Below are 27,960 nucleotides of genomic sequence, written 5' to 3' on the forward strand. Positions count from 1 at the left end.
GGGCATGTGAATGCCCTTGACTGGAGCAGAGAAAACCAGTTCTTTGGTACCGAAGCAACAAAAAGCTGTCAGGGAAGAGCCACATCTCCTAAGCAAACGTGGGGGAAGCAAACTGTACCCTTCCCAGTAGCCCTGAGAGTCCCAGGGGAAGAAAGGATGAGGGCTCACTCCTCCAGACAGGGTTCCTTCCCACCCTGTTAAGCTAACCCTGCTCAGCCACCACAGGGCGTATCAGGGGGCAGCCAGGGTGATGGGAAGGGCCCACCTCCTCAAGGTGAGAAGCTTTCCAACCTCTGACCTCTGAAGCGAGCCCTGAATGCAGGGCCAGCATCAGGACCCCGAGAGCAGCATGGGGGACACCCCTCAGACTCTCACCCAGCCAGGCACCCAAGCACTGACCCAAGCTTTCCGCACAGCCTGGGGACGCTGGGCCCTCAAGGCTGAATCTACAGTAAATAGACTCTTTCTCACTAAAATTGTGTAACTTATCGAAGAGCCTGCAAGGAGTTTAATCTTTTTCCTGGGAAGAGACAATTTCACCCTGCTTTCCGAAAATGTCTGCTGAGTCCTGTGGCTGAGTCCTGTCTCCCTGGGAGTGGCCAGCTGGCCAGGGCAGCCCCGACTCTACCTGGATCTCCCTGCCCAAGCCTCAGTCTCAGGACCCCATGACAGAGTGTAGGGGGAGGCAGTGTCTCTGAGTCTTCCTCGGGGGGCGTGTGCGGGCCCAGAGATGGGGACGGGGCAGGCTCTGACCCCCAGGCCAAACCAAAGCTCCCAAGCTGTCCATTCACAGCCATGCCTTCCCCTTGAACAAAACAGAAAGTACGAAACAAGGCTGCCTTTTAATTGCTATCAGATATTCGGATATCCCGTCTGACGTCAGCAAGGCCCCCGCGCCCGGCCGGAACCCTCAGGGACGGAGCAGCACTGCCGCCTGACTGCACCGAAGGGCTGGGGCAGGGTCGCTGTGCCTCTCGGCCTCCTTGCTGCCACCGTCTCTGAGCCTCGGGGCGCCTGGTGTACCATCTCCTCTTCGGGTCAGCCCAGCCTCTGGCGGCCCTCGGAAGGAGGGGAGGCGGGGTCGGGGGTGAGCCGGAGGCGGGGGTCCTGTCACGCACACATGCAGACTCGCCCTGTGTTGGCTTCGTTCGTTCTCCTCCTCTGCTAAAATGATCCGATAGTCCCGTGAAGCAGCTGCCAGCCAGGTGGACAGGGCAGCGGTGCTGGGATGCTGCCCGTCAGCTCCTTGGGCGTCCTGAGGCCCCGCCCTACTTCTGTATCTGGAACAGGAAGAGCCGCAGGTTGATGTTCTTGGCGGCCAGCAGCTTGTTGCACTCCACGGAGTCAATGATGGGCAGTGGCACATAGTCCGTCTCGTTGCTCTCGTTGGTGAAGACGAAGTGGTAGATGACAGGGCTGATCCTCACGTCGTCGTAGGGGCCCTGGAGCAGCAGGAAGGAGCACTCCAGTGGCGCCGTGACCTTGCTCTTGAGGAGGAGCTGGAAGGAGAGTGTACGCTTGCATGACAGGTTGGGGTTGCGCTCCGAGTCATTGACGCGAGCCTTCAGGACCCACGTCTGGTTCAGCACTGTGAACCTGGGTGTCTCGTAGTACAGGCGCGTGATGAAGTCATCTGTGCGGTACGGCCGGAACTGGACCTCTGTGGAGACAGACAAGGCCGGAAAGAGCCGGCTGTTAGTGTGGGCAGGGCTGGGCAGCAACGCCTTCCCTGACCAGGCCGAGGGCAGGCTCAGCCGGGGAGGAAGGCAACTTACCCGGGCACCGAGCTCTGCTTGTCACAAGCAAGCCAAACGTAACTATGGCAAATGGAGGCGCACACAAGCTTTGAGGGGAACGACTACAAACAGAATCAACATGGATTAGCTGGAGAGAGTCCAGAGGCTACACGTGTCAGGCCACACCCCAGGCGTGCCCGACCCACGTTGGCCTCCCTCGTCGCCCCGAGTCCCGGGTGTCCCCCAGGGCGGGGTAAGCAGACACACAGACAGGATGCGGTTCCGAGAACAAGTGCACTTTATTGGTTCTGATACAGAGGAGCTGCCAGAAAAGCCAGCAGGCGGCTGCGGCACCCAGCCCTGCCCGAGGGGAGCACCAGGTCCAAGGGCGCCAGGCCTGATCCGGAGCTGCCAGTCAGCAGGCAGCCCTGCCTGCATAGTCCTCTTGGGCAGCCCACAGCCTGTGGCCGGCAAGTCCCTCCGCGGAGGCGTGGGTTCCCAGGTGGCCAGTCTTTCCTGCATGAATGGGGCTTCCCACCTGGCCACGGCCGCAGCCACAGTGCCCCAGCCTGCCTAGACTCCACGAGGCCCTGGTATCTCCAGGACAGCTAAGGCTGCTACTCACCACAGGCTGTGGCTGCCGCAGAGACCCCAGGCCCTCAGCCTCTCTGGCCTGCTTGGGCCCACATCCCGCTGGGCACAGTCCAGGCAGCAGGGCGAGACTGGCTGCCCACGACCGCCCTGCTTGCGCCATGCCTGGTGCTCTGAGCTGGCCGCCTGGTGTGGGCTGAGAGTAGAGGGACGGAGCTTCCTCCAGTGGCCCCAGTATCAACAGGTGCTTCTTGCTGTCCTCTGGGCCAGACTCTGGCCTGGCTCCTGCTCCCCGACATGTTCAAAGGCGGTGGCAGTGGCCCAGAGATCCAGTGTGCCTGCGCACGCATCCAGCCTGTGCGTCTGTGGGTGTCCACTCCTGGTTCTACAGTTTAAGTCGGGCACCCTCAGCTTGTTCTGGAGCCCTGTCCCTGCACGGCTTCGTGCCAGCCTTGAGAGGCCCACGGCCGGGGCAGTGACTGCCTGTAGGCAGGACCTCACTCGGCAGATGCTCTTCTCGCTCCAGGGTCCGAGGGGCAGGCCCCTAGCTCCCAGGCCCCCTGAGACCTGCTCGCTTTCTGGTTAGACCCTGACTGTTTTGAGGCTCTGGAGCCCCACAGTGAGATGCCACCTTGCGGGGGTGGTGAAGCCAGGGTGGGGAGGACAGGTGGGCGGGGCTGCCATGAGAGCCACACAGGTGTGCACCTGGGGTCTGCCTCGGCCTCTCCTTCTGCTCAGTCTCCGGCCTGTCTTCTTGCCTGAGGTGTCCTCCTGTCCACCGGGAGCTTGTCCAGAGCCCAGCCGTCTGGTGCCGTCAGTGCCCAGTGCCCCCAGGCTCCTGGCTGCCAGCCCCCCACGCCCACACCTGTGTGGCATGCAGCAGGCGGCGGGGCGCCTCACCTGTGTAGCCGATCTTCTCGAAGCTGAGCAGGCTGAAGATGCTGTTGTACAGCTGCATCTCCTTGCGGTGGCTCTGGTCCATCCCATCCAGAATCTCCATCAGCTCACTGCCTGTCTTGGTCGGGTGGGCACATGCAGCTTCGTGCACTGTCAACTCATGGAAGGGGCCGTGCCACGGGCAGCCGATGCGTTTGTACTTGCACTGGGTTACCCTGGGGGAGACAAGCACATGACTCACAGCCTGAGCCCCGAACAGGCGGCTGCAACAAGCTGTCCTCCCACATGGCTTCCATCCAGCTAAGAACCCCTTCCTGCAGGACACACGTAACTGTGAGCCCAGCCCCCAGGATGAAGTCAGAGTGGCAGTGTGTGGAGAGAAAGGAGATAGGCAATAACAGGGAGAGAGAGGGGAAGGAACAGTGCAAGCTTGAGCCCGCATGCCCCGCACCGAGGCGTGGTTCTCTCCTCTCCTTGGCAGCGGCGGTCCTGCACAGCCTCACTGCAGGAGACTTGGTGGCTGCCTCCACTGGATGGGTAGCCATGGGCAGTGTAGCCTCACACCAAGCTCCCTGAGGTCCTGTGTTGGACACGCTGTCGTGGGCCCTTCAAGGGGCTCCCCCACAGTCACAAAGAGCGCTGGAAGGCTAGGTTCGTATCTGGATAACAACTGGACGCAGAACCCGCCTGCCCCATCCTGTGCAGGCACCCTCCCCCAGGGCCATCGCTGGGCTACATGGGTGGCCCCCGAGGCCCAGGCAGCAGGGATGGCCAGACCACCCTGCACAGGGCCCTGCTGCACCAGGGTGGGCTTCCAGTAGTCCTGGGCCCTGCCTGTGAGGCTGAGCCCCTGACCCTCAGTTACCTGTCCTGGCATTCCTCTTTCTGGTGCCTCTCCAACAGGGAGCGGGGAAACTGGCGCAGGCAGAAGCCACACTCTGAAGGCAGCTCGCTCACGGCTTTCTCCACGGCCAGGTTCCGGCAGCAGAGGCTCTTACTGATCTCACAACGACAATTGGGGCACGTGGCCTGCTCCTCCTTCAGCCGGGCATCTGCTAGTAGGTGGATAAAACAGCCAGCGCACATCAAGTGACCATTAGTACACTGCGAAGAAGGAAAGGGAGACGAAGCTCACAGACCTGCGGGCTCATGCTCGCACACACCCGCCCATGCCCGTCAGCTCCGACCAGGTGTCCTGAGGGACTCCAGCTAGTGCAGAGGGGCGCACATGCCTGTCCCGAGTCGTGCTGGAGTGTGGTGAATACTGAGAGCTGCTCAGGAGAGACAGACAGAGTCAGCTTGGGTTCTTGCAGAGATTAGAGGTCCTAAGAGCAAGGACTCGTCAGCTCACAGAGGCGACAGCTGGCCCTGGCAGTGATGGGTGCAGCCACCTGAGGCTTAGAGCCAGGCTTTTCTCTTAGGGACCAGCGACTGCCCTGACTCCCCTACAGGTCCAGAGTTTCGGAGCCCTCCAGAAACGCTGGGCTCTTGGCTAACACTATCAGGTGGGGAGCAGACACGGCTCCCACACTGGGGCAGGGATGTTCTCTGGGTCTTCACAAAGGCCATTCATCCTGGGTTGAGAGGACCTGGCTCAGAGAGGTCCTGAGAGGACCAGCCTAGCCTGGCCCTTCTATTCCAGCCCTCCCCAGGGAGCCCAGGTGAGAGGAGGCAGCTGTCCCCCCCCATCCAGGGAGGTCGGCTACCTGCAGAGGCCTCCTCAGAGCTGGAAGGCAGGAGCCAAGCTGGCCCAGGACAAGGGCAGGTGAGCACACAGGGAGTGCCTGGGGAGTGCGAGTGGGAGGGGGGGCTCTGAGTGGGTGCCCAGCCTGCTGGGGTAACCAGGGCTGGCAGGAGCAGGGCACCTCCCGCTGGGCTCCGTCTGTGTGGGCTCCCAGCACGGCCAGTGGCCCATCCTGGCTCTCACTCCCTCAGCATAAGCCTCGAGCGTCCACTTGGTGCCACCGAGAGACATTCAGCAAGCTGCGGTCCTAGCCCGTGGGGGCTCCCAGGACAGCCAGTGGCCCATCCTGGCTCTCCCTCAACATAAGCCTCGAGCGTCCACTTGGTGCCACTGAGAGACACTCAGCAAGCTGTGGTCCCAGCCCGTGGGGGCTCCCAGCATGGGAGGCGGGAAGCCCAGACCAGAACCAAGAGGTCAAGAGCAAACAAAGCCTTTTGTACCTGAGCAGACACAGCTCCCACCGCCCTGGCTGGAGTGGGATGTGCAGGCTGAGGCCTTCCAGGGCCAGACAGGAGTGACGGGGGTGTGATGTGCCTCCCACCTAAAGACTCACAGCTCACTGAGTGGAGCAGTCAGCAGAGTTGCTCCTGTCCTGATGCCTCTCCAGCAGCGGGCCCAGGCTTGCCAGCCATGAAAACCTCCAGAAAGCCACTGGGCCACAGGCTTCCTTTGGGACCTGGGACCCTCTTGAGAATGGGATGTAGTGCAGCAGAGGGGCCTGCCCAGGCCCAGCCTCTCTACAAGGAGTGTGTCAGGGAGGGGACACTCACAGGGCCCTGCCTGGTGGTGCTGGGAGGCCACCCCTGCACATGTGGGGCCCTGGTAAGCCTGAGCTGCCATCCTATTACTTCAGCGGCCTGTGCACCCCAAGCTAAGGAGTGGCCAGATGCTGGGGCTGTTTGCTCAGCACCTGTGAACCAGGCCTAAGGTGTGCTGAGTCAAAGGACCTCCATGTGGAGAACCGACAGTGGGCACAAAGCCCTTTTTCATGGAATCCACCTCCACATGACCACCACCCATTACCTGCATTCAATCCTCAAGTTCTCAGTTTGGTTAAAAATTAAAATGACAGGCAGTGGCTCATACCTGTAATCCCAGCTCTTTGGAAGGCCGAGGCAGGCAGGTCACCTGAGGTCAGGAGTTCAAGACCAGCCTGGCCAACATGGTGAAACCCCGTCTCTACTAAAAATACAAAAATTAACCAGGCATGGTGGTGCATGCCTATAATCTCAGCTTCTCGGGAGGCTGAGGCAGGAGAATGGCGTGAACCCGGGGGGCGGAGGCTGCAGTGAGCCAAGATGGCGCCACTGCACTCCAGCCTGGGAGACAGAGTGAGACTCTGTCTCATAAATAAATAAATAAAAAATTAAAACATACACAGCTGCCTGAGTCTGGCTCTGATTGGGGTGGGGACAAGCTGAGGCCTGCCCCAGGAGAACGTGTGAAAATCTACCAGCTAAGTCCAGGGGTCAGTGGTGGATGGACTCTGGGCAGAAGTGGACACAGACGCTGTTGAAGCAGCTGTCCCACGGGAGGCACAGACCAAGGGCCCACACCACTGCCTTCTCACAGGCCCCCAACCCTGGAGGTGTGCCACTCCATGTGGCCAGCTCTAGACACCTCCTGATGAGACTGCCCGGGTCCCCTGGGTGAGGTTCTGGGTCCAGCTCTGCACGTGCAGTGTGGCCTGAGCACAGGCACAACGGTACTCCTCTTGGCTGTGGCCCAGCCCCCAAGGGAGTTCCAGGCAGGGCTGGAGCACCTGATCCCACCCACTAAGGCCATCTGGCCTCTCTTCCTGGCTCTGGATAGCCCAGGAAGATTCGAGGTGGAGTCCTGGACCCTCCCAAGGGAGTACTGAAGCTACCGAGCACATCACCACTTACCTCCCAGCACTGCCAGCCTCTCCCCCGAAAGCTACCCCAGCTCCTGGGCCAGTCCCTGGCCATAGGCCTCATTCCTTTGGGGCCTCCAAACCCCAGCATGGGCTCAGTCAATTCCATACCATGGGGAGGCAGCAGTGACCCTGCCCTCCTCTGGCTCCCTCTGGGCCTCCGAGAGGAACTGCAAGCTCTGAGGAGACACAGGGCCACTGCCCCTTCAGCCGCAATGGTGCCTGCCACTCAAGTCAGAACACAGGGAGTCCCTAAGGTGCCCTGGACCACACTGGCCCAGCAGCCAAGGGACACAGCCACACCCACCCCCAGACCCTCCTCACTGGTCAAGGGACACCCTCCAGGTGCACGGCCCGGGCCCTACCAACACTCAGCCCAGGAGGTCTGTCCACAGCAGGACAGTCACTCGTCACAAGCTCCAGAGCCTTCCCCACCATGTGGGTCCCCTCAGCCCCTGCGCAAGACTCTGGCTCCACACCAAGGCCAGGCCACAGGCAGCTGCATCCTTGGCCCTGGCAGTATCTGGTCAGATGCACTTGATTCTGACTTGTGCCCACCACCCGACAGAAGCTGGGCCCTGGAGGGCTCCGCACAGTCCAGGGGATGGCATGGGCCAAGGCCCCCAAGAGCCCAGGTACCTTCAAGAGCAGCTGCTGCAGCACCCAGGCCAGGCCACCTCTCACCACCAGCCAAGAAGACCCCACGGGAGGGGAGAGGAGGGGATCCCACACTCCCCCACAACCAAGGATGACATCATGGGGGAAGACATCACTGGGGTGATGTCACATGGGGATGGCATCACGGGGTGACATCGTGGGAGACTGACATCACAGGAGCATGACATCACAGGAGAATGGCATCATGGGGGTGACATCACAGAATGATATCACACAGATGATATCAAAGGGGGATGACATCATGGCAGACTGACATCACACTGACATCAGGAGGTTGACATCAGAGGGAGTATTGGAATCACAGGGGATGACATTGTGGGGAACTGACATGATGGGGGACTGACATGGGGGATAACATCATAGGGGTGATATCACAGGGGACAGTAACATATGGTGACATCACGGGAATGACATCACATGGGGGAAATGATGTCACGGGGTGACATTGCAGGCAATGCTACCACGAGGGAATGACATCACAGTGGACTGTCACCACAGGATAATAACATCACAGGGCCTCCTGGCCCCTCCTAGGGCAGATGTGGGCTTGAAGCCACAGTGCTGGGCTCAGACCCCAGCCCACAGGTCACCAGTAGTATGACCCTGGGCTCTCCTCTTGGGGCCTCAGTTTCCTCCCATGCACAGGTGATAAGTATAGGACCAGCTTCATTCTGTGCTGATGAGGTGGGATGGGACAGGGTGGCACTGCCCCACACCCAGGAGGCACAGAGGAAGTATCACCACCTCGGGCAGCCATGGCAGAGCCGCTGGGGCTGCCAACCCCAGGAGCCAGACCCCAGGCCCCTCTGCAGATGCTGATACACACAGGTGGTCCAGAAACGGCCATTTGCACCTGCATCCTCAGGACAGCACCCAGCCCTCCCCGCTGCCGGCTACAGGCAGCTCATGCAGACCCAGGGTCTCCACTTGAGCTACTTCTTCCCTGGGGTTAAAGGGGAGCTGGACAGGCTAAACAGGCTCAAGAAGGAGCCCTGACCCCGTCCCCCAGCCGAGGGCCCCCACGACTTTCTGGTGGTCCCAAGGTCCCTATGGTCAGCTGGCCTCGTAGGAACCTTTTTGAGCCTGGACTGCATGGTTCCCTCAGACCCTGGGGACCTCCTGTTTCCCACTGGAGGATGGCACAGTGCCCAGGCCCATGGGAGCAGTGCCCTCACTCACCTAGGGCTCAGGGACCCACCGGCCCTTGACAGAGGTCGTCAGAGCCAAAATGCAGCCAAAGGGCTTCCCTGTGGCACAAACCACAAAAGCGCTGCTCAGCCAGATGGAGGTCCCCCTTCCTCTGCCATCCGCATGCAGGCCCCACCAGGGCCAGTGGTGCTTCAGGACACACCCCGCATGCTCGGCCCCTGACCTCCTGGATCAAACATGGGTCTGAGAGGGACTGGCACATTGTCCAAGGCCACACAGCTGGTTAAGTGTGAAGCCAGGACTCGAACCCTCTGCCCAGGCTGGATTTGAAGTCCCTCACCTGCTACTGCTGTCAGACCTCAAACGGGGGCCAGTCAATACCCAGTCAGGCTCACATTCAGAACAAGGCTGCTTAGATCTAAAAGTAACTCAAATGATAACCACCACAGAAAATAAAAATTCTCAATCAGCCAGATTCCAGAAACTCTTCCTTGCTCCTGTGAGTTTTAAATACCTAAGCAGACATATTTACAAGGATCTTTCTTTTCTGCCACTTTCATCACCACAAAGAGCAAGTCAGCTGCAGTCCTGTACTGCTGCCCAGGAGACCGGGGAACAGGGGCCCGAAGCTCCTTGGACATGTGGATGGTGACTCCATCCCCATAGGACTGCGCACTGTTGGGCTGGCTGGGGGTGTGGGGCTCAGGCAGAGAGGAGTCATCTCTGCTTCCTGGGCTGTTATCAATGGGACCGTCAAGATGTGGCAGAGACATGGGCGCTACAGGCGGGAGGGCAGGTGCACACACCAACCCACCCACAGGACAGAGTGGACACACCCTGGTCAGATGGGGCAGAAGGGGATCCTTGTAGCAAGGAGAGAACAAAATCTCAAAGTGGAAGCACTGCCTCTGTCGGGCCCAAGAGGTGGGCAGGGGCAGGGAGAGGACACCTCAGGCAGGAGGGCACGGGAGTGGCGGGGCACTGTGCAAGGCGGAGTTAGAGGGAGCGGCTGGAACACATCTGAGAGGCCTCGGCCCGGTCCTTACACCTGAGAGAGCTTGTTTTCGCCTTAAGAATGCCCCATGAGGCCGGGTGCGGTGGCTCAAGCCTGTAATCCCAGCACTTTGGGAGGCCGAGATGGGCGGATCACGAGGTCAGGAGATCGAGACCATCTTGGCGAACACAGTGAAACCCCGTCTCTACTAAAAAATACAAAAAACTAGCCGGGCGACGTGGCGGGCGCCTGTAGTCCCAGCTACTCGGGAGGCTGAGGCAGGAGAATGGCGTAAACCCAGGAGGCGGAGCTTGCAGTGAGCTGAGATCCGGCCACTGCACTCCAGCCTGGGCCACAGAGCGAGACTCTGTCTCAAAAAAAAAAAAAAAAAAAAAAAAAAAAGAATGCCCCATGAAGGGTGGGAACAATGTGCAGTCCCTTCCTCCAGGTGCCAGCACCAAGGCCCAGGGTCTCAGCTGACATCAGCAGTAAGGGTCAGGGCCAGGTCTTATGCAGGACCACACTGGGACTCATCTAAAGGGCCAAATCAGAGGGAGAGAAGTCAGGGATGAGGTTGCGGCTGCAACGTCCTGGGCACTAGTAAGGCTGTGTCTTCCCAGAGGAGGTGCCCCATGGGCAGAGGTGCCAACAGGCCACACTGCCCTCGGGCCACAGAGCAGGGAGCCAGCAGGAGCAACCCGACCACCTGCTCGGCCTGAACAGGCCAGAAACTCCTGCACGGGTGTCCCTGCTGGCTCTGCCAGCCCTCTTGCCACCCACTTGAGACTCCAGAAGGTGGCCGTACACCTTGTCAGGCCAGTCACCCAGGACACATCTAACACCCACACAGAGAACATCAAAGCTGGGTCTTGCTGTACCAGCTGCGGCCCCAGCCTGACGTGACGCAGGACTCGGCGGTAGCAGAAACCGTTTGCATGAGGGCCTCAGTCTGATACCCAAGCAGGTTTCCCAGCCTGCGAGGCATCATTGTGCAGGCACAGGCCTGTGGGTCAGTTGGCCCTGCAGGCCCAAGGGCTCAGACCTGGGGCACCACCGGAGGCTTCCCTGCCAGCACTGGTGGCATCTGGTATCTGGATGACAAGCTCTCGAGTTACTGAGGACCCAGCCAACTCCAGAGGCCCATGGGATTGTCCCCCACAGCCCCAGTGCCAGGCACAACACACAAGGTTCAGCATGGATACTCCCATCTTCGTCTCACCAGAGTCGGGGACTGTCTGAGTCAGCCCCCAGCTTGGCTGGTGCCCACCCTGAGCCATGTGTTCTGCTGGGGTCAGGAAAAGCATTCTAGCAGGAACAGAGGGTGGAACCTACTGCATTCCTGACACTGGCTGGCTCGAGACAGCCAATCAACACGGTCACCAAGGAAGGCTAGTAGAATATGGTAGACCGAGCCCAAGCTGGGGTGATGGCCAGCATGGGCCCAACCAGGGACATGCAGAAGGCAGCATGTAGAGACCCACACCACCTGCGCCCAGATTCTCCAGGGAGCAGAGCAGGCAAGAGTCCATGTCTCCAGGGCTGTGTTGACCTTCCGGGGGCGCCACTCACAGCAGAGGGCCACCCCCTGGAGGTGTTCTCAGCAGCATTTGGGGAGGCCAGTGCCCACAGCACTCCTCGCTCAGCTGCTCTGTTCCCAGGGAAGTCACTAAGCAGAGCCCTCAGGCCAGGGAGGGCCACCAGCCAGGGCAGCCCCAGTGCCTTCGGTCTCCATTACACCTGCTCAGCTCCCTGCCTCTGGCCACCCAAGGCAGAACTCCGCTCCGCACAGTGCAGGCCGGTTTGAACCAGCCAGGCTAAGAGGCCTGGTCACCAGGAGCTCCGGTCAGAAGCAGAGCCATCACTCTGTGTTGGGCCAGCCTAGCTGGGGGACAGAGTGCATCAGGGACCAGTACCATGTGGCCCATCATCACCAGGTCCAGCTGCAGCTCCAGCCCACCCACCAGTGGGGAGACAAGGAGACTTCCCTGTTCCCGTGACCTCGCACTGTTGGCTTAGCTTGTTGGAGTCTCCCTCGAGATCCAAGAAAAAAAGAGTTCTGGCCGCGTACAGTGGTTCACGCCTGTAATCCCAGCACTTTGGGAGGCCGAGGCGGGCGGATCACCCAAGGTCAGGAGTTCAAGACCAGCCTGGCCAACATGGCGAAACCCTGTCTCTACTAAAAATACAAAAATAGCCGGGCATGGTGGCAGGTGCCTGTGATCCCAGCTACTCGGGAGGCGGAGGTAGGGAGAACTGCTTTAACCCGGGAGACGGAGGTTACAGTGAGCTGAGATTGTGCCACTTCACTCCAGCCTGGATGACAGAGTGAGACTCCGTCTCAAAAAAAGGAGAGTTCTTCCACCTGGGACGATCGAAGGTTGTGAGCCAGGAAAAGGGAGCTGGAGAGTAGGCATGTCTTGGAAGCCAAGGTACTGCCAAAGCCAAGAAGTAACTGTTAACTCTGGGAGCCAGTGGCTCTGAAAAGTGCTCCCCTAGCTGGTCCTGGTGGCTGACACCCAGGAGGGTGGGTGAGAGCCAGCGATCTCTCCCCATCCAGGCACACTGGGATCCTCCCAACAAGGTCATGCCAGAGCAAGGAGGACTTGGAGATCCAGAGTTTGGGGAAATGGCAACCCAGACTAGCCCTACACCACCTGTTACAAAAGCAGCTCCTCATCCAGGTCCCTAGTTTAAACATAAGCAGGCAAACAAGGCCCCATTAGCTACTTCCAGCTCCTCTAAGTGTAAAGAAAGCTGACAGGGAACTTGCTTCATTTCTCACAAGGACTGGGGAGTTGAAAGGAGGGAAAGACACAGGGAAGGTGGGGACACTGTACTCTGCCTCTGGGTGTCAACCAGAGTTTGTCCCTGCTGCTACCTGGGAAGGGTCATGTCAAACACACCTGGACCAGGTATCCTCTGTAACAGCCCTAGATTGCTTAAGGGCTGAGTCCAACTGCCATGTGGATGTGAAGATGGGGAAGGAGGGGTGGGCCGGCCTCCTGGAGCACTGGCTGCCTAGGAAGCCTGGCCTGGCCTGGGTGAAGTGGGCAGGAGCCTAGCGTGGGGCATGGCAGGTCCAGGTGGATCCAGGGTTTGCCTGGGACTGGAGAAGGTACCTAGACTGTGGGGCTTGTTGCAAATAGTTCATCCCGACAAGCAGCAATCCCCTCTCTCTACTGTTCTTCAAGATGAAGTGGAAATGGACAAAGTGAAAGGATTTTTGCACCCAGGAAGGTAGAAAAGGAGACGTCCATAGGATGTTCAGGAGTGGAGGGACAAGCTCGGGGGTGTGGCTGCCAGAAGAATGGGGAAGAAGCTCTCGAGCACAGGACTCTGAGCCCAGGGAGCTTGGGACCGGGTGGGTTGGGGGGAGCAGTTGTGAGGTAAGGGTCAGTTTGAAGGTGTGGGTTGGAAGAGTGTTGAGAGGACCGTGGGGAAATCTAGAAAAGAAAAGGGAGAGGTAATCGGAAGACAAGCGACGGAGATTGGGAATTAACGTGGATCAGAAAACAGAAAAGGGGGGTCCCGAGCTGAAAATAAAGCCCCGAGAGGAAGACAACGAGGAGCTTCAGAGCAGGCGCTGGAGCTCCGCTGGGCGAGGAAGTGGCTGTAAGGGCCGGAGAGGGCTCCCGGCCGCCCGGCCCAGCGGGCCTGGCCTCCGAGGAGACGCGGATCCTGGGGCCCAGCAGCGGGGGCTGCAGCCCCGGGCTGGGCCGGGTCGGGGTCGGCCGGCGGCCCTACCTGGTACACGGAGGCCTTGGGCAGGTCCAGGCACACGGTGCAGCACAGCACCGAGTAGAGCCGCTCCTCCAGTTTCCCGCTGCCGGCCGCCGCCGCCGCCGCCGCCGCCTCGGCCGCCTCGGCCGCCCGCAGCCGCTTCTTGGGCGGCGCGTCGGGGTCGCCGGCCGCCTCTTGCAGCTGTAGCTGCCGGGCGCCCGCCAAACCCGCCTCGTCCGGGAGCCCAGGCCCCGCCGCCTCGCCCAGCGCCGCCGCCGCCGCCTGCCCGGCGGCCGCCCCGGGCCCGGCTCCGACCCCGACCCCGACCCCGGCCGGCACGGAGCCCGCGGGCCCCGCGGCCGGGCCGCCCCCGCCGGCCTCCTCGGCGCCGGACATAGCGACCGGCCGGCCCGGCGGGCGGATGCCGGCGCGCTCCCGCGACTAGAAGTTAGGGGTGCCGCGCGCTCCCGCCGCTCTCCCGCCGCCGCCGCGGCCGCCGCGACCCCGCAGCCCCGCTCCCTGCGCCGCCGCCTCAGTGGGCCCGGCCCGCGCGTCGCCCCGCTGGAGCCGCGGCCACCGACCCCGGCACGGCCGCCATCTTTGTTTTCGCTGTGCGCTTCCCCCCGCCCCGCCGCCACCACCCCCTCGTCTTCCCCGTCACGTGAGCCCCGCGCGGGGCCAATGGCAGCGCCGCTTGGGGCGAGAAAGCGCAGGGGTCAGAGCCAATGAGAGCGCGAGGGCCTCCGAGGGCCCGCCCCTGCAGAAGGTAGGCGGGGAGGGGGCGGGGCCCGCGAGAGTCGCGGGGAGGGGGCGGGGCCCACGAGAGTCGCGGAGGCACGCTCACCTGGGGGCAGGGAGGCCCACGCGAGCTGCGGCGCCGGCGCAGCACCCACGCTCCACGAGCCAGCGGCAGCTGCCGACCCCTACGGCGGGGTGTGCCTGCGTCTTTGTCCCCCCAAGACTCAGGCTCGTGTGTTACGGGATCTCGCCCGGCTCCCCGCAGGGGAAGGGGACAAATGAAAAATCCCGCGGGCTACCCATCTCTGTCGGGTGCGGGACCCCTTAGGTCTCCACAGGAGCAAGCGGAGAGACTTCCGGGAGAGGGGACTCCAGACCCCTAATCCACCGGAATCTAATCCTCTGCTCGTCCGAACCCCCTCTCCTGAACCTAGGGTTAGAGGCTGAAGGGGTCCACCGAGGAAAACGAAGGTCTTAGGGAGTAGGGCTGGCTTCCACAGGCCGGAGGTACACAGGAGGGCGAATCAACTCTGGGAAGGATGTGCGTTTCTTCAAACGGCTGTGGTACAGCCCTGCCCTGCCTCCACCCTACCCGTCAGTTATTGAAGGTCACTGCCCCAGAGGACCACCTGCAGGCCAGGCCAGGATATCTGGAACTCCACCATGTCCCAGGAGAGTAAGGGCCCAGGACTATGTCTTCTCAGCCCAGAGGTCTTCCTGACAATGGTCGAAAGGAGGCCGGGCTGCATGAGGCCCCATCCTAGTTCCAGTACATACCCTATCAGGGTAACCGGCTGCTGCCCTGAGGGGCCTTAAGAAGCTCACTGAAGGATCCCTCAATCCCTCTCAAAAATGAGCAGATTCCATATTCCTGCAAAATTCCTAAGATTTATTGGAGACTAGGCCTCTTCTCTGGATCCACAACCATGTCCAGCCCAGAATCAGGTCCCCCAAACGTGTCTGGGACCCTGTCCCTTTCATTCTGGTCTAGGCAAGTCCCCACACGTGGCCAAAGGACAGCACCCAGACTCTGCTCCTGACCAGTGAATGTGCAGCAAGCCCACTTCAGGAGAGTCTACCTCTAGGGGAGAAGGCGCCAGGAGCAGGCAGGTGGGAGGGAAAGTGTTCAGCAGGGCAGAAACCCTGCCTTGCTGTATCCAACTGTCATTCCCACTGCAGGCGCTGTGTATGCAGGGCCCGGCAGTAAGCCCAGCTGCCTGCAGCCAGGGCCCAGCGACAGATATCCTCTTTCGGTAGCAGCAGCAGCCTGTCCTCCTCCAGCCGGCTCAGGAGGCCTGCCACACCCAGCATCGTACCCCCCCACATCCCATAAGTGTTGGCCGTGAAGACAGCTACAATGAGGATGGTCACTGCGACCACCAACAGCATTGCCTGACCAGCCACAGAGCGGCCCTCAGGGCTGAGGTGGCCGCCAGCCACTGCCAGCACCATGCCTCCTCCCAGGAGCAGGTTGGCAGAGGAGCGGTCCCCATTCACCCAGTGGAAATCGAAGGCCAGAAGGGGCAGGCCAATGACGGTGGCCACCCAGGCTCCAGCAAGACAGTCTTCATGTGTGCTCAGCCCTGGGGCCAGCATGATGGTGGCAGCCAAGACCTGGAGCAGGAAGCCAGCAGCAGCCCCTCGACTTGCCTGTCAACACAGGGAAGGGAGAACATGTGGGAAAAAGAGGCCGGGGCCACCCTTTTAAACAGGAAAGGGTTTATAGCTTCCATGGAGACCTGGTCTTAGATGCACTTCCCACCAACCTCTCCCTAATTCAGGAAACTAGGTCCTTCGGGTTTGGGAGGTATGGGGATGCGCCCCTGCTCAGCCCCAGTGCACTCACCTGGGCTGTGCTCACGGCTGCGTGCAGAGACACCACTCCCAGCACCAGATGGGACAGGGCTGTGCTCCACTCGGCCCCCGGCTTGGGGGCCATGGCACCTCAGGCGGTAGTATGAGAACGCAGATACGAGATATTCACCTTTGGAGAAAAAAGTGCGAAGCCAGCGACCTTGAGCCCTAAGCGCGGCACTCTAGTACGCCCAGGCTCCAGGGCCCCATTACTGGATGTTAGAAGAGGGTTCCGTCTTAGATTTTCTGAATCCCTGAGGCCACTGCACACACCTGTGGAGAATAAGAACCTAATTCAGCCGGGAAACGGGGGAAAAACGACTCGGTCTAGGCTGGGGGCACGTGAGCCGTGGGGCCCTGGAGCCCAAGTGGGAGTCCCGGGCTTGGGGAAGAGAGAGCGGCGGGGCGCCGCAGGCCCACGCGGCGGCCTCGGCCTGCTCCCTGCACTCCGGGAGGCGCCGTCCTGGGAGCCCGGGTCCAGGAGGAGCGACGGCGCAGGCCTCCGGGCGGCCGGCCGTGCGCAGTTACCGGCCTGCGCAGTCCCAACGCAGCGGCGAGCCAGAGGCCCGAGCCTGACCAACGCACCGCCCACCGCCGTGGGCCTTGGTTCTTCTGCCAGGCTTCCGGGTGCGGGAGCGAGCGCGGTCGGGAACCTCCACCAGCGAGCGGAGCGGAGGCTAGAGCGGCCGGGCGGGGGCTAGAGCGGCTGGGGGGGGCGGGGCCTGGTGGGCCTTGGAGGCCATAGGAGCGGGTGGGGTCGGGAGGAGCTTGGGGACCAGAAAACGCTGTTTGGGTGGGTGCGTGGGCTTAGTGGTTTGGAAGGAGCTTGATGAGGGGAGAAGGGCCGGGGCGGGGCTGCGAGGGGCGGGGTCTGGGCGGGGCTGCGAGGGGAGGGTGTCTAGGCGGGCTGAGGGGAACAAGATGTAGGCGAGGCTGAGCGCAGCGGGTCTGAGAGGAGGCCTGGGTGGGGCGGGGCCTGGGCCCCTATTTGATGGGGTCTGGGAGGGGCTGTGAGGGGGCGGGGTCTGGGCGGGGCTGCGAGATGAGGGGTCTGGGTGAGACTGAGAGGGGCCGAGAAAGGAGGGGCCTGGACGAGACTGCAAGGGGCGGGGTTTGGGCGGGGCTGAGAGGGGGGGATTGGGCCGGGCTGAGATGGGCGGGGCTCCGGGGAGGGGAAGGTGAACACCCGCGTGTTGAAGGCTCCGCGAAACCGGAGCGGTGGGGGACTATGCGGAGGGCGGGAGAGATTCCGAGGGGAGGGTCGCGGGAGCCGTGGGCACTCTCAGCCCGGTGTCCGCGTTGTAGGGGTTGGGGCGCGCGGCGCGGCGCCGTGAGAAGCGGCGGGTCTCCAGGTGCGGCCGCGGGCCCCTGTTTCTGGGACCCCTTTCTCCGCGCTCGCCCTCCAGCCGTGGGAGCCTGGCCGTGGGGGCGGCCGTCGCGAGCATGCGCACCGGCACTGCGGCGGGCGGGCGCCGAGTCTGGGCGCGGGGACGCGGGGCGGCGCGAAGCGGGGCCCTCTGCCGCCCCGCGCTCCCATGTACGCCTTTTACTCGTTGCTCATCTACATCTTCTACAGCCTCTTTCGCAGGGATGGTGGCGCCGCGGCGGCCGCGGAGCCCGGGGACCCCGCCCAGGTGAGCGGGGCTGGCCGTGCAGCCCGTCGTCCCCCGCCGCCTGCCCCACCCCCACGCCGAGGTTCCCGTGGCGAGGGCGGGCACTGGGCGCGGGGCGACGGGGTCGTGCCGAGGACCGTCTGCTCGGCTCCGGTGCTGGAAGCGTAGACTTCGGCCCCAATCCTCTGGCCCGGTTCGCGGAGGGAAGGAGCCAGCAGGCTGCTTGCCCCCTCGTCAGGGGCGCCCCTGCTCCTTCCCTAGAGAGCCCGCAAGCCCCGGGGTCGCCGGCGTCCAGACCTGCCCGCGCCAGAGCTGTGGACCGAGCTGACCGGCCTGATCGGTAGGTGCGGGCTGGGAGCCCTGCTGTGCGAGGGCGGTGCCGGGACCTCCCTGGGAGGGGCGGAGGCCTGGCTCCAGCACGTGACCCGAAATGCCTCCCGCTCCCCTCCATGACCGGCAGGCAGCTCCGAGCCTGAAAATGGGTCGGACAGCGGAGCCGAAGGCCGCGCAGCAGCGGTGTCCCTGGAGGAGGCCCTCCTGCGCCTCGCCGAGTTCCTCTCCGTCCAGCTGGGGGCGGAAGAGAGCTGCGGGAGCCCGGCCGACCTGGGCCAGGTGAGCTCGGCGGAGGGGCTGCTGGCAGCTTGCCACCTGCCAGGCCTTCCTGGCTCTCACAGCCCTGCTCCGATTCTTATCTTCTTCACAGTCTGGCGAGGTCCCCCCACTGTTGACAGTGACCAGTCAGCTCTTGGCCCTTCTGGCATGGCTTCGGAGCCCCAGGGGGAGGCAGGCCCTGCTCCAGGGAACTCAGCCAGCCCCTCGGGTCCGGCCCCCCACTCCAGATGGTGAGTAAAGGGCAGTAAGTTGAAGACGGACTCTGGAGGGAGCAAATCCCAGTAGAACCTGGGCGGCCTGGAGTTCGGGGTCCTGTTCCGGAGGATTTGGACCAGAGACCTCTTTCTTCAGTGCTAACTGGGCCCACCCTACTCCAGGATCCACATCCCAAGAAGAAAGCACTTCCCACCTCGCCGCAGTCCCAGGGGAGCCACTGGGGGATGAGGCCCAGGGACAGCAGCCCCTCCAGTTGGAGGACGACCAGAGGGAGTGGCAGCGGCTGGAGCAGCTCATCCTGGGACAGGTGAGGCCTCAGGAGCCAGAAGGGATCGGGGGCTGGGGCGCCAGAAAAACGAGGTCCACCCTGTCTCTTGTACTTCTCCCCAGCTGGAGGAGCTGAAGCAGCAGCTGGAACAGCAGGAGGAGGAGCTGGGTCGACTGCGCCTGGGCGTGGTGAGGCTGCGGGGAGGGTCGGGGGAGGACCTGGCAGGGCTGGGCATGGAAGGGGTGCTTCAGGTGAGTGCCGAGGCTTCCTCTCCGCCAGGGGGCGACAGACTCAGAGAAAAGGGTTCAGCATCTCACCCTGGAGAACGAGGCCCTGAAGCAGAGCCTGAGCCTCATGCGGGACCTTCTGCTGCACTGGGGTCCCGGCCCCCCTACCAGGGCTCCGCAGGTACCCTGCTCCTAGGCTGCAGCCGTTCCTGCAGCCTGGGGCTCCTGCACACCTGGCATGCAGCCACAGTGTCCGAGCCTCCTCGGGACCTCCTGGGATGGTCTGTGCAGGGCAGCCCCATTAGGGAGGCTGATGCCTGTGGGAGGACCCCCTCTCTCCGTGGCCCCTATGAGTAGCTGATCCCAGGAGAGCAGAGGAACCATGGGAAGGAGCTCTGCGTGGAGTTGGGAGGCATGGATTCACAGCCAGCTCTGCCCACCTCTTGACTTGACTTTCCCATCTGTGAAATGGTACCGCAGACCGTCCCTCTCTGAGTCCCTCCTGGCCCCCACCCTCCCGCAGGAGGAGGCGGAGGCATTGGTGGAGCTTCAGGGCCGGCTTCAGGAGGCCCAGGACACCACAGAAGCCCTCCGAGCCCAGGTGGGCATGGGGCCCAGGGATCCGTGGCTCGGGGGTGAGGAGGGCTGGGGTACTGGGAGGAGCTTATCTGAGGCAGGGCCTGGTAAGTGCCTGTTTCCTCAGTGACAGGGGTGGGGTTGGGCGGGGCAGCTGGGGGTGCAGGAGGTGCAGCTGCAGGGCCTTCAAGGGGCCCTCCAGCAGCTCCAGCAGGAGACGGAGCAGAACTGCAGGCGCGAGTTACTTCAGATGCATGGGCAGCTGGCAGGTAAGGGCTGGGGCTCGGGCTCACGGGAGGCCCTGGAGACTGGGCCTTCCCTTCCAACAGACTTCCCTCTCCAGGACTTCGGGCACGGATGGCCAGCCTGCGTCAGGGCTGTGGCGATCTCCGAGGATTGGTCAGCACCTTTACCCAGAGCTGTCAGGGTTCGCTGAGTGAGGCCCGGGGCCAGGTCAGGACCCCTCACCGCCTAGCCCCTCCTCTCTGGGCAGCCTATTCACTGTTCTTTTGACGGGGGTGCTCCTGGGGAGTTGGCTGTACTAATAAGTGGGGCTCTGGAACCCAAACAGCTTCTGTGTGACCCAGGCTGGGACTTCGCTTCTGGGCCTGGTTTTCATTGTGTGCATACTTGGTTGACGGTAAACTCTTTTTTTTTTTTTTAATTTTAATAATAAATTTTATTTATTCCAATAGATCTCTTTTTTTTTTTTTGAGACGGAGTCTCGCTCTGTCGCCCAAGCTGGAGTGCAGTGGCCGGATCTCAGCTCACTGCAAGCTCCGCCTCCCGGGTTCACACCATTCTCGTGCCTCAGCCTCCAGAGTAGCTGGGACTACAGGCACCCGCCACCTTGCCCGGCTAGTTTTTTGTACTTTTTAGTAGAGACGGGGTTTCACTGTGTTAGCCAGGATGGTCTCGATCTCCTGACCTTGTGATCCGCCCGCCTCGGCCTCCCAAAGTGCTGGGATTACAGGCTTGAGCCACCGCGCCTGGCCTCTTTTTTTTTTTTTTGAGATGGAGTCTCGCTGTGTCGCCCAGGCTGGAGTGCAGTGGTGCGATCTCGGCTCGCTGCAAGCTCTGCCTCCTGGGTTCACACCATTCTCCCGCCTCAGCCTCCAAGTAGCTGGGACTACAGGCACCCGCCACCACGCCCGGCTAATTTTTGTATTTTTAGTAGAGACGGGGTTTCACTGTATTAGCCAGGATGGTCTCGATCTCCTGACCTCGTGATTCGCCCGCCTCGGCCTCCCAAAGTGCTGGGATTACAGGCTTGAGCCACCGCACCCGGCCTAACAGTAAACTTTTAAAGCATTGCCTAGAAGCACAGAGGAGACGGATGATGTGGTGTCTCCGCTTGTCATTTCTGGGCTTTATCCTGGGGTTAGTGAATTGATGTCCCCAGGGGCCCAGAGCCACTGAAAGTTGTGGCTCAGCACAGTTGGGTGGCTCTGTGCGGGCTCCTTGCTGCTCTCAGGACCCTCCCACCCCCCACCTCTGCAGCTCCTTGGCTGACCCCTTGCCTTCTGTACATCCCTGTTCCCTCAGGTGTCCTGGGCCTTGGGGGCACTGTCATCTGGAGGGCCTGGCACTCAGCTCCCTGAGGGGCAGCAAGGGCCTCCAGCCGGATGCCCAGGGCGGCTGCCAGAACTCAAGGGTATGGCAGGCTTGGGAGCCCAGGGGAGCAGGGAGGGTGGCTGGAGGAAGTGCAGCCTCTCTGCACTTTAGGGTCTGCGAGGCACCCTGCTGACCTGATCCCCACTGCAGGAAATATCCGTGTGCTGTGTCGACTGAGGCCAGGGACATCCTCCAGCCTCGTGAGCGTGGAGCCTGGCCCAGGGGGCACCGTCACCACCTGCTACCGGGGGCGCCATCGTCGATTCCGCCTAGACTGGGTCTTCCCTCCAGACGCCAGCCAGGAGGAGGTGACAGCCTGCTTTTGCAATCATTCTGACCCTGTCTCAGAGTCCCCTGAAGAGCAGGAGAGGCTCCAGTTTCCCCTTCCCAGTCTGGCTGTCCACCTGGAGGAGGGATGGTGGCTGGGCTCTAGCCAGGAGGGAAAGGGAACTGAGGGGGCTGGGAAGCAGGGCAGGCAGCCCAGCTTGGTGCCTCCTCCTCCCAGGCTTCACTACCTGTCCACTCCCCTTTGCTGGGGTCCAGGGTCTTCCCAGCTATGAGGGCCCCTCATTGCTTTGTGGCCCTAAGGCCGGCGGTGGGTGGTGGGGGCCGTGGGTGAGCAGACAAGCTTCTAGTCTTACTCTGCCCTGCCTGGATCCCACTCTTCTTCCCTACCCTTTTCCTGCCAGACACCTGTGGAAAAGCAGGGGCTCGGGCTCCAGCCCCAGCCCACTCCACGTTCACACACATCTTTATCTGCACGTGCCCTTTGCTGCTAGAGCTCCCATAGCTGAGGAGATGGCAGCTCAGAGCCAGGGGAGACTAGGTAAGGGGCAGAATGGCAGCGACTCACACCCAGGCTGCCTGCCAGCCTCACAGGGACAGGGTGACCCTGATTCCCTCTTTTCCAGCCACTTATCTCTTCATCCCACATATCCCTCTGGCCTTAGCCCCACCCCAAACTGCAGCCCTGCGCAGGGCATGCCTTGTGCACTGTCCTCTGGACAGCCGTCCTGGACAAGGCCCTCTAATGCAATGTGTCTGAACCTAAGGCATCTGTGGACAAGCCCTCACCTGTGCTCCCGTTTCTGCAGTGGTGCCATGATGTGCTCCTGAATGTCATCCACAGTGTCACCTCCATCCAATCATGGAATCTCAGTAACCACACAGAACACAGAATTCTAGATTCTAGCCTCGTGGCTGTCTTCAAACAGAGCTGACAGCCCACCCTGTTATCAGTGACCTTCTGGGCATAAAAGCCAGCCATGTTGTTGCTCAAAAGACTGTTGGTGTCTAGTGCCAATGGGGTGAATGTCCCAACCCTGTGTCTCTCTCAGCACCTGTCTGTGCCTGGGCTCCAGCAGGCCTGGCTGGCTACCATCCCCCGTATCTGCAGAGGCCCTTCCTGGGGTCACACTTCATGAGCCAGGTACTGCTGTGGCCCTCTAGGTGCACTGCCACGAGCGTTCACAGCAGGTGCCACTGCAGCCCTTACCTCTCAGGGGAAACAGGCACAGGAAGGCTAATGAGTAAACTCCAATCATACCCGGGTTTGAACCAAGCAGTCATGCCCCAACATCTGGGCTTTTTTTATTTTTTTTTCTGAGATGGAGTCTCACTCTGTCACCCAGGCTAGAGTACAGTGGTGTGATCTCAGCTCACTGCAACCTCCACTTCCTGGGTTCAAGCAATTCTCCTGTTTTAGCCTCCCAAGTAGCTGGGATTACAGGTGCGTGCCACCACACCCAACTAATTTTTGTATTTTTAGGAGAGACAGGGTTTCACCATGTTTGCCAGGTTGGTCTCAAACTCCTGACCTTGTGATCTGCCTGCCTTGGCCTCCCAAAGTGCTGGGCTTATAGGTGTGAGCCACCTCGCCCAGCCCATCTGCGCTCTTTTAAATATTTTTTAAAATTTATGCTATATATACATATATATATATATATTTTTGACAGAGTCACACTTTGTCATCAGGCTAGAGTGCAGTGGCGCAATCTCAGCTTGCTACAACCTCTGCTTCCCAGGCTCAAGAGATCCTCCCACCTCAGCCTCCTGAGTAGCTGGGACCACAGATGTGCAACACCATGCCTGGCTGATTTTTTTTGTAGTTTTTGTAGAGACGGGGTTTTACCATGTTGCCTAGGCTGATCTCAAAACTCCGGAGCTCAAGTGATCCACCCACCTCGGCCTCCCAAAATGCTGGGATTTATTTTTCTTTTTTCCACGTTGGCTTCCACATTAGGGACACCGCACCTACGCTCTTAACTGCTGTCCCTAGGCCTCCTACACGGTCTTCAGGACTCCAGAGCCTCTGCATAGGCTGTTCCCTCTTCTCATCCGTCTTTTCCCTTCTTTGCCTGGCAAATTCTTGCAAGCACCACCTTCTCTAGGGAGACAGAGGGTCTCTGTAGGACACACCCTCCCTCATGGTCTCTTAGAGCCATCCTCCCAGGGGACTAGGCTCTGCTTACACCTGCCTTCCTGGCACTCCCCACCCCACCAAATAGGTCATAAACAGGCAATGTGGGGAGGACTCAAAACACATTCTCCCACCTCCCCCCAGGTCTTCAGAGAGCTGGAACCTGCGGTGCTGTCCTGCCTCCAAGGCTATAGCGTCTGCATCTTCACCTATGGCCAGACAGGAACCGGGAAGACCTACAGCATGGAGGTGGGACACAGCCCACGCCCGGTGGGAGAGGCCCCAGGGGCCCTGCATGACTTGGATGTGAGCCCGGTGTGTACCCCACCCCATCCTCAGGGCCCTCCTGAGGACCCTGGCATAGTTCCTAGGGCACTGCAGTCGCTGTTCCGGGAAATGGGGGCCGGCAGGCAGCACCGGGTGACACTCAGTATGGTGGAGATCTACAATGAGGCCGTCAGGTGGGCTACTCCAGCAGGGAGGCCTTCTCCCCACCCCTGGCCCAGGGCCCTTCCGGGTTTCCAGAGAACTCTGGAACCAAGACCTTCCCCTTTCTCACCAGGGACCTCCTTGCCCCAGGGCCTCCCGAGCGTCTGGCCGTGAGGCAGGGCCCTGAAGGCCAGGGCGGGATCCAGGTGGCTGGCCTCACCCACTGGGACGTGCCCAACCTGGAGACACTGCACCAGGTAGGGCTGCCCCGCCTCCGGAGACCCCATCCTTTCCTTCCAGTTGGGGGCGGGGACCCCGCACCTGACCAGCCCTGTTGCTCCGCCTTCCAGATGCTGAAACTGGGGAGGAGCAACCGGGCCACCGCCGCCACCGCCATGAACCAGCGCAGCTCCCGCTCGCACGCCCTGGTCACGCTGACGCTGCGCGCGGCGACTCAACCGCGCGCTCCAGGCACCGCAGGTACCACAGCCGGTGCCTGAGCCCTGCGGAGTCACCAGCGCACCCGAGGCCCGGCCTTCCCCCATGTCGGGCTCGCTCGCCCCTCTAGGCACGCTGCACCTGGTGGACCTGGCGGGATCCGAGCGCGCACGGAAGGCAGGGGCGGCCGGCCCGCCGCGGGGAGACCCAGACGGTGCCCGGCGCCTGCGGGAGGCCCAGACCATAAACCGCTCGCTGCTGGCGTTGGGAGGTGTGATGGCCGCACTGCGGGCCCACCGGCCGCACGTGCCCTTCCGCGACTCGCAGCTCACACGCCTGCTGCAGCCGGCCCTGGGCCCCGGCACCACCGCGGTGCTGCTGCTGCAGGTGGGCGCGGGGCGACGCAGGCGCGGGGCGGGTGTGTGCCTGCCGGTCGCCGCCCACCCGGGCCCGCCCACCCGCGCCTCTCGCCCGCAGATCTCCACGCGGCCAGAGGATCTCGGGGAGACAGTCTGCTCACTCAAGTTCGCCGAGCGAGTGGGTCAAGTGGAGCTGGGGCCAGCCCGGCGCCGCAGGGTCCCGCGCTCCTCCGGGACGCCCTCCTCCCTCAGTACCGACACTCCGCTCACCGGGACCCCCTGCACCCCTACGCCGTCCCCTGGCAGCCCTCCATGCCCCAGCCCTGACAACGGCTCGGGCTCGGCCCTCGCGCCCGGAGAGGGCCTGCCCCTGTAGTCCTGAGTGGCGTCTCTGCCCATGGGGTCTCGGGCCAGGTCTCTGCTGGCAGAGGCGGTAGTCAAGTCCTTGTACCCCGTCTCCCAGGGCACAAGCTCCTTAGCCTCTTTGGATCCATTGCTCCTGAACTCCCAGAGTCACCCCTCCACCTCGGCAGCCAGTGAAGTGTGTTGTGCCTGGTGAAGTGATCATCCCCCCGCCCCCAGTCCTGCATCAGGCCACAGGTCTCGGCTTCCTCCTTATCACCATTTGCTGTTATCACCGCACACAGCAGGGAATCCCAGGCGCCCCCCGCCAAGTGGTTACCCAAGTCACCACTCCTGACCCAAAAATCAGGCATGGTATTAAAACGTTGCAAATTCCTTTACTGTTATCCTCCCCACCACCGGACCATGTAGGGTGCAGTCTTTACTCCCTAACTCCTTTCCCGAAAAAGGTGCTACCTCCTTCCCAGACAAATGAGAGAGAGCAGGACTTCAGGCTGGACCCACCATAGGGCTCTCCCTCCCCCAGCCTGGAGCACGGGAAGGGAGGTGATGGGTGGGTAGTGGGCTGAGAAGAGGGGACTAGGAAGGGCTATTCCAGGCTCAGCCCTGCCCCTCCAGCCTTGCCTCTGAGTGTAGGAGAAACAGAGGCATGACTGACCAGGGTGAGGGTTGTGCCCAGCTGGGCCATGGCCATGCGTGGGGTAGTCCAATAAACACCGTGGACTCCCAGCAAGGTTACTGCCTGGTGTTTCAAGGCTGCTGGGGTCGCAGACACCCCCCTGGCCTTGGCTCCCTGTCAACAAACTGGGGGTGGGAGCGGGAGGGAGGAGGTGCCCCTGTCTTGCCTCACAGGCTGCACCAGGAGAGCAGCCAGCCTGGGCCAGGGGCCGCCAGGTCCCGAGGGTGGCTGACCCAAACATCGTAGATACTTTTGTTCGGTGGCACCCCCTGGAAGAGGGCGTCTAGATCCCAGAGCAGCCCTGGGGGCCCTCGGGTTTCGGGGGCCACCCCCCAGTAGGCAGGGCTGTTTGATGGTGGACACTGGGGACAGGAGGTGGGTGGTGGTGCCAAGGGCATTACCACATTGGGAGTGTAGATAGGCAAGTAGGAGGTGGGCAGCTGCCCCCAGAGGGAGGCCCTGTGTCCCCCGCTGGACAGCCCCCCAGGAACTGAGGCACCCTGCAGTAAGTGGAGAGGCCAGGCCCTAGGCTCTGGGGAGAGGGTCGAGGGCCCGATGTCTCCCCCCTGCAAAGTCTCCCCCTCCACTCTCGTGGGGCCAGGAAGAGGGCAGAGGGACCACAGAGACCTCTCAGAAGAGGGCAGGGGTGGGGTGGGCACTGCCTCCTCCCCACTGTTCCCTGTGCCTGCAGGAACTGGGCTGCTCTGTGGAGCTAGCCCCTGCCAGGGTGCCCCCTCCCCGGACCCCCCTAACAGGGACTTGATGCTGAAGCCCTCACTGGGTGGTGGCGGGGGACTGGGCGGCCGGTAGGGCCGGCCGTGCAGCACGTAGGGGCCCAGGTCCTTGGCGAAGGCTCCGCGCGCACCTCCTTTCTGCCAGCGTCTGCACAGGGCTGTGTTCTGCAGCCTTAGCGCCTCTGCTGGGATCAGGCTCACGTCGACCGCCCAGAAGTTGCCCTTGGCCTGGGGCTTTGCAGGGTCCTTGGGCACCTGGGTGTGGGGGTCAGACATGGGTGGGGCTGCCCAACCTCGGATGCTCAGGACTTCCGCGCGCGCCCCGCCCCCGGACTCCGACCCTGGCCTGCCCCACCTTGCGGAAGCATCGGTTGGAGGAAAGGTTGTGGCGAATGGAGTCTTTCCAGCCCTCGTAGTCTTCCCTGAAGAAGGGGAACACGGCCTGGACCTGACGGATGATCTGAAACCGCCAGGCGGCCGGCCGGCGCCGTGAGCCCAGACGGGGAGAGTGTAGCGCCCCACCCCTCCCCCACTACCGGGCTCAGGGGCGCGCGGTGCCGGCCCCTGCTCGCCCCGAAGAAGAACATTTCTGCGCGGAAGGGCAACAGTGGGGGCAAGGGGCTCCCGGAGAAGGGTCGTGCCTTGAGGCCCTCAGCTCTCAGGACTGGTCCCACTGGCATACCTGGGTGGGCTAGGAAGGTGTGGGGGTTAGGGCTTGAGCCTGGAAGTGGGTGGGGAACGAGTCTAGGGAAAGAGAGAGTGGGGCCTGGGGCCCTCTCACCTGGGCCAGCTTCAGTCTGCGGGAGGGTGCGGCCTGAATCACCAAGGCGATCATGGCCAAGTAGGTGTAGGGGGGCTTGTCATGTCGCAGGTACCTCTTCTTCCTCCTCTTGGGGGGCTGGGAGGGCGACTCTGCCTCTGGGGGCCCCAGGCGGGAGCCGCTGCAGGGCCCCATGCGGGACGGTAGACAGCGTGGGCAGGGGCCTGGCCGGGTGGAGGGTGCAGGGCAGTGGGACAGTGTAGGAGGCAGGGCCGGGGCCTGAGGCCGGGCTGGGGCAGGCGGGCTGGGGCCTTTATCATTCGGATGGAAGGGGGAGGGGAGGGAAGGGAGGAAGAGGCTGTGGGGGAGGGGAGCATGCCGAGGGCTACCACAATTAGCAGGTTTTGGTTAATCTGGAAGGGAGAGGCAGAGAGGATTCTAGTGGGGGCTTCTCCTGAGGCCTCAGTCTCCACCCCTGCGCTACCTTTGGGTGGCCAGGCCCTGCTTCAAAGGGGCTGCGATGACCAATGGCTACTTTATCCCGTCTTCCCTGGCCAGGTTTCAGGACCCCATTTAACAGATGGGGGAGTAATTCGCCCATGCCAAGCTCCCAAGGAGTGGGGCGTCCCTGGAGTTCTACACCTAGCAGCTAGTAGGC

General features: G+C 62.0%; 4 protein-coding genes across 6 annotated transcripts; 1 reads left to right on the forward strand and 3 right to left on the reverse strand.

The window, feature by feature from the left end:
* Positions 1-476: 476 nt before the first annotated feature.
* On the reverse strand, positions 477-14,002 carry CYHR1 (cysteine and histidine rich 1). Its single transcript, XM_033202230.1, has 4 exons — positions 13,428-14,002; positions 4,090-4,328; positions 3,228-3,439; positions 477-1,660 (listed from the first exon to the last, which is right to left on the reverse strand). Exons 1-4 carry the CDS (start codon positions 13,797-13,799, stop codon positions 1,269-1,271), a joined length of 1,215 nt encoding a protein of 404 aa, XP_033058121.1. The 5' UTR covers positions 13,800-14,002; the 3' UTR covers positions 477-1,268.
* Positions 14,003-15,007: 1,005 nt separating this feature from the next.
* Positions 15,008-16,809, reverse strand: LOC117078775 (cysteine and histidine-rich protein 1-like). 3 transcript variants are annotated; one of them, XM_033202232.1, is made up of 3 exons: positions 16,524-16,809; positions 15,988-16,268; positions 15,008-15,791 (listed from the first exon to the last, which is right to left on the reverse strand). In XM_033202232.1, exons 2-3 carry the CDS (start codon positions 16,078-16,080, stop codon positions 15,306-15,308), a joined length of 579 nt encoding a protein of 192 aa, XP_033058123.1. In that variant the 5' UTR covers positions 16,081-16,268; positions 16,524-16,809; the 3' UTR covers positions 15,008-15,305. The 3 variants fall into 3 exon arrangements, with proteins under 3 accessions (XP_033058123.1, XP_033058124.1, XP_033058122.1); XM_033202233.1 differs by having other exon boundaries at positions 16,581-16,796; XM_033202231.1 differs by having other exon boundaries at positions 15,988-16,125; positions 16,269-16,775.
* A 564-nt stretch (positions 16,810-17,373) lies between these two features.
* Positions 17,374-25,858, forward strand: KIFC2 (kinesin family member C2). The gene is made up of 18 exons (XM_033202229.1): positions 17,374-17,629; positions 17,870-17,948; positions 18,069-18,220; positions 18,312-18,450; positions 18,598-18,743; positions 18,827-18,892; positions 18,984-19,112; positions 19,455-19,532; positions 19,662-19,776; positions 19,851-19,960; positions 21,053-21,161; positions 21,272-21,429; positions 23,685-23,789; positions 23,880-24,001; positions 24,103-24,226; positions 24,320-24,449; positions 24,538-24,794; positions 24,885-25,858. The coding sequence occupies exons 1-18, from the start codon at positions 17,531-17,533 to the stop codon at positions 25,140-25,142; spliced, it is 2,376 nt and encodes a 791-aa protein (XP_033058120.1). The 5' UTR covers positions 17,374-17,530; the 3' UTR covers positions 25,143-25,858.
* On the reverse strand, positions 25,487-27,540 carry FOXH1 (forkhead box H1). Its single transcript, XM_033202234.1, has 3 exons — positions 27,324-27,540; positions 26,898-27,002; positions 25,487-26,797 (listed from the first exon to the last, which is right to left on the reverse strand). Exons 1-3 carry the CDS (start codon positions 27,495-27,497, stop codon positions 25,976-25,978), a joined length of 1,101 nt encoding a protein of 366 aa, XP_033058125.1. The 5' UTR covers positions 27,498-27,540; the 3' UTR covers positions 25,487-25,975.
* Between the last annotated feature and the right edge of the window lie 420 nt (positions 27,541-27,960).

This window comes from Trachypithecus francoisi, unplaced genomic scaffold (genome assembly GCF_009764315.1).
Source record: "Trachypithecus francoisi isolate TF-2019V2 unplaced genomic scaffold, Tfra_2.0 Lachesis_group7, whole genome shotgun sequence".
Classification (NCBI taxonomy): Eukaryota; Metazoa; Chordata; class Mammalia; order Primates; family Cercopithecidae; genus Trachypithecus; species Trachypithecus francoisi.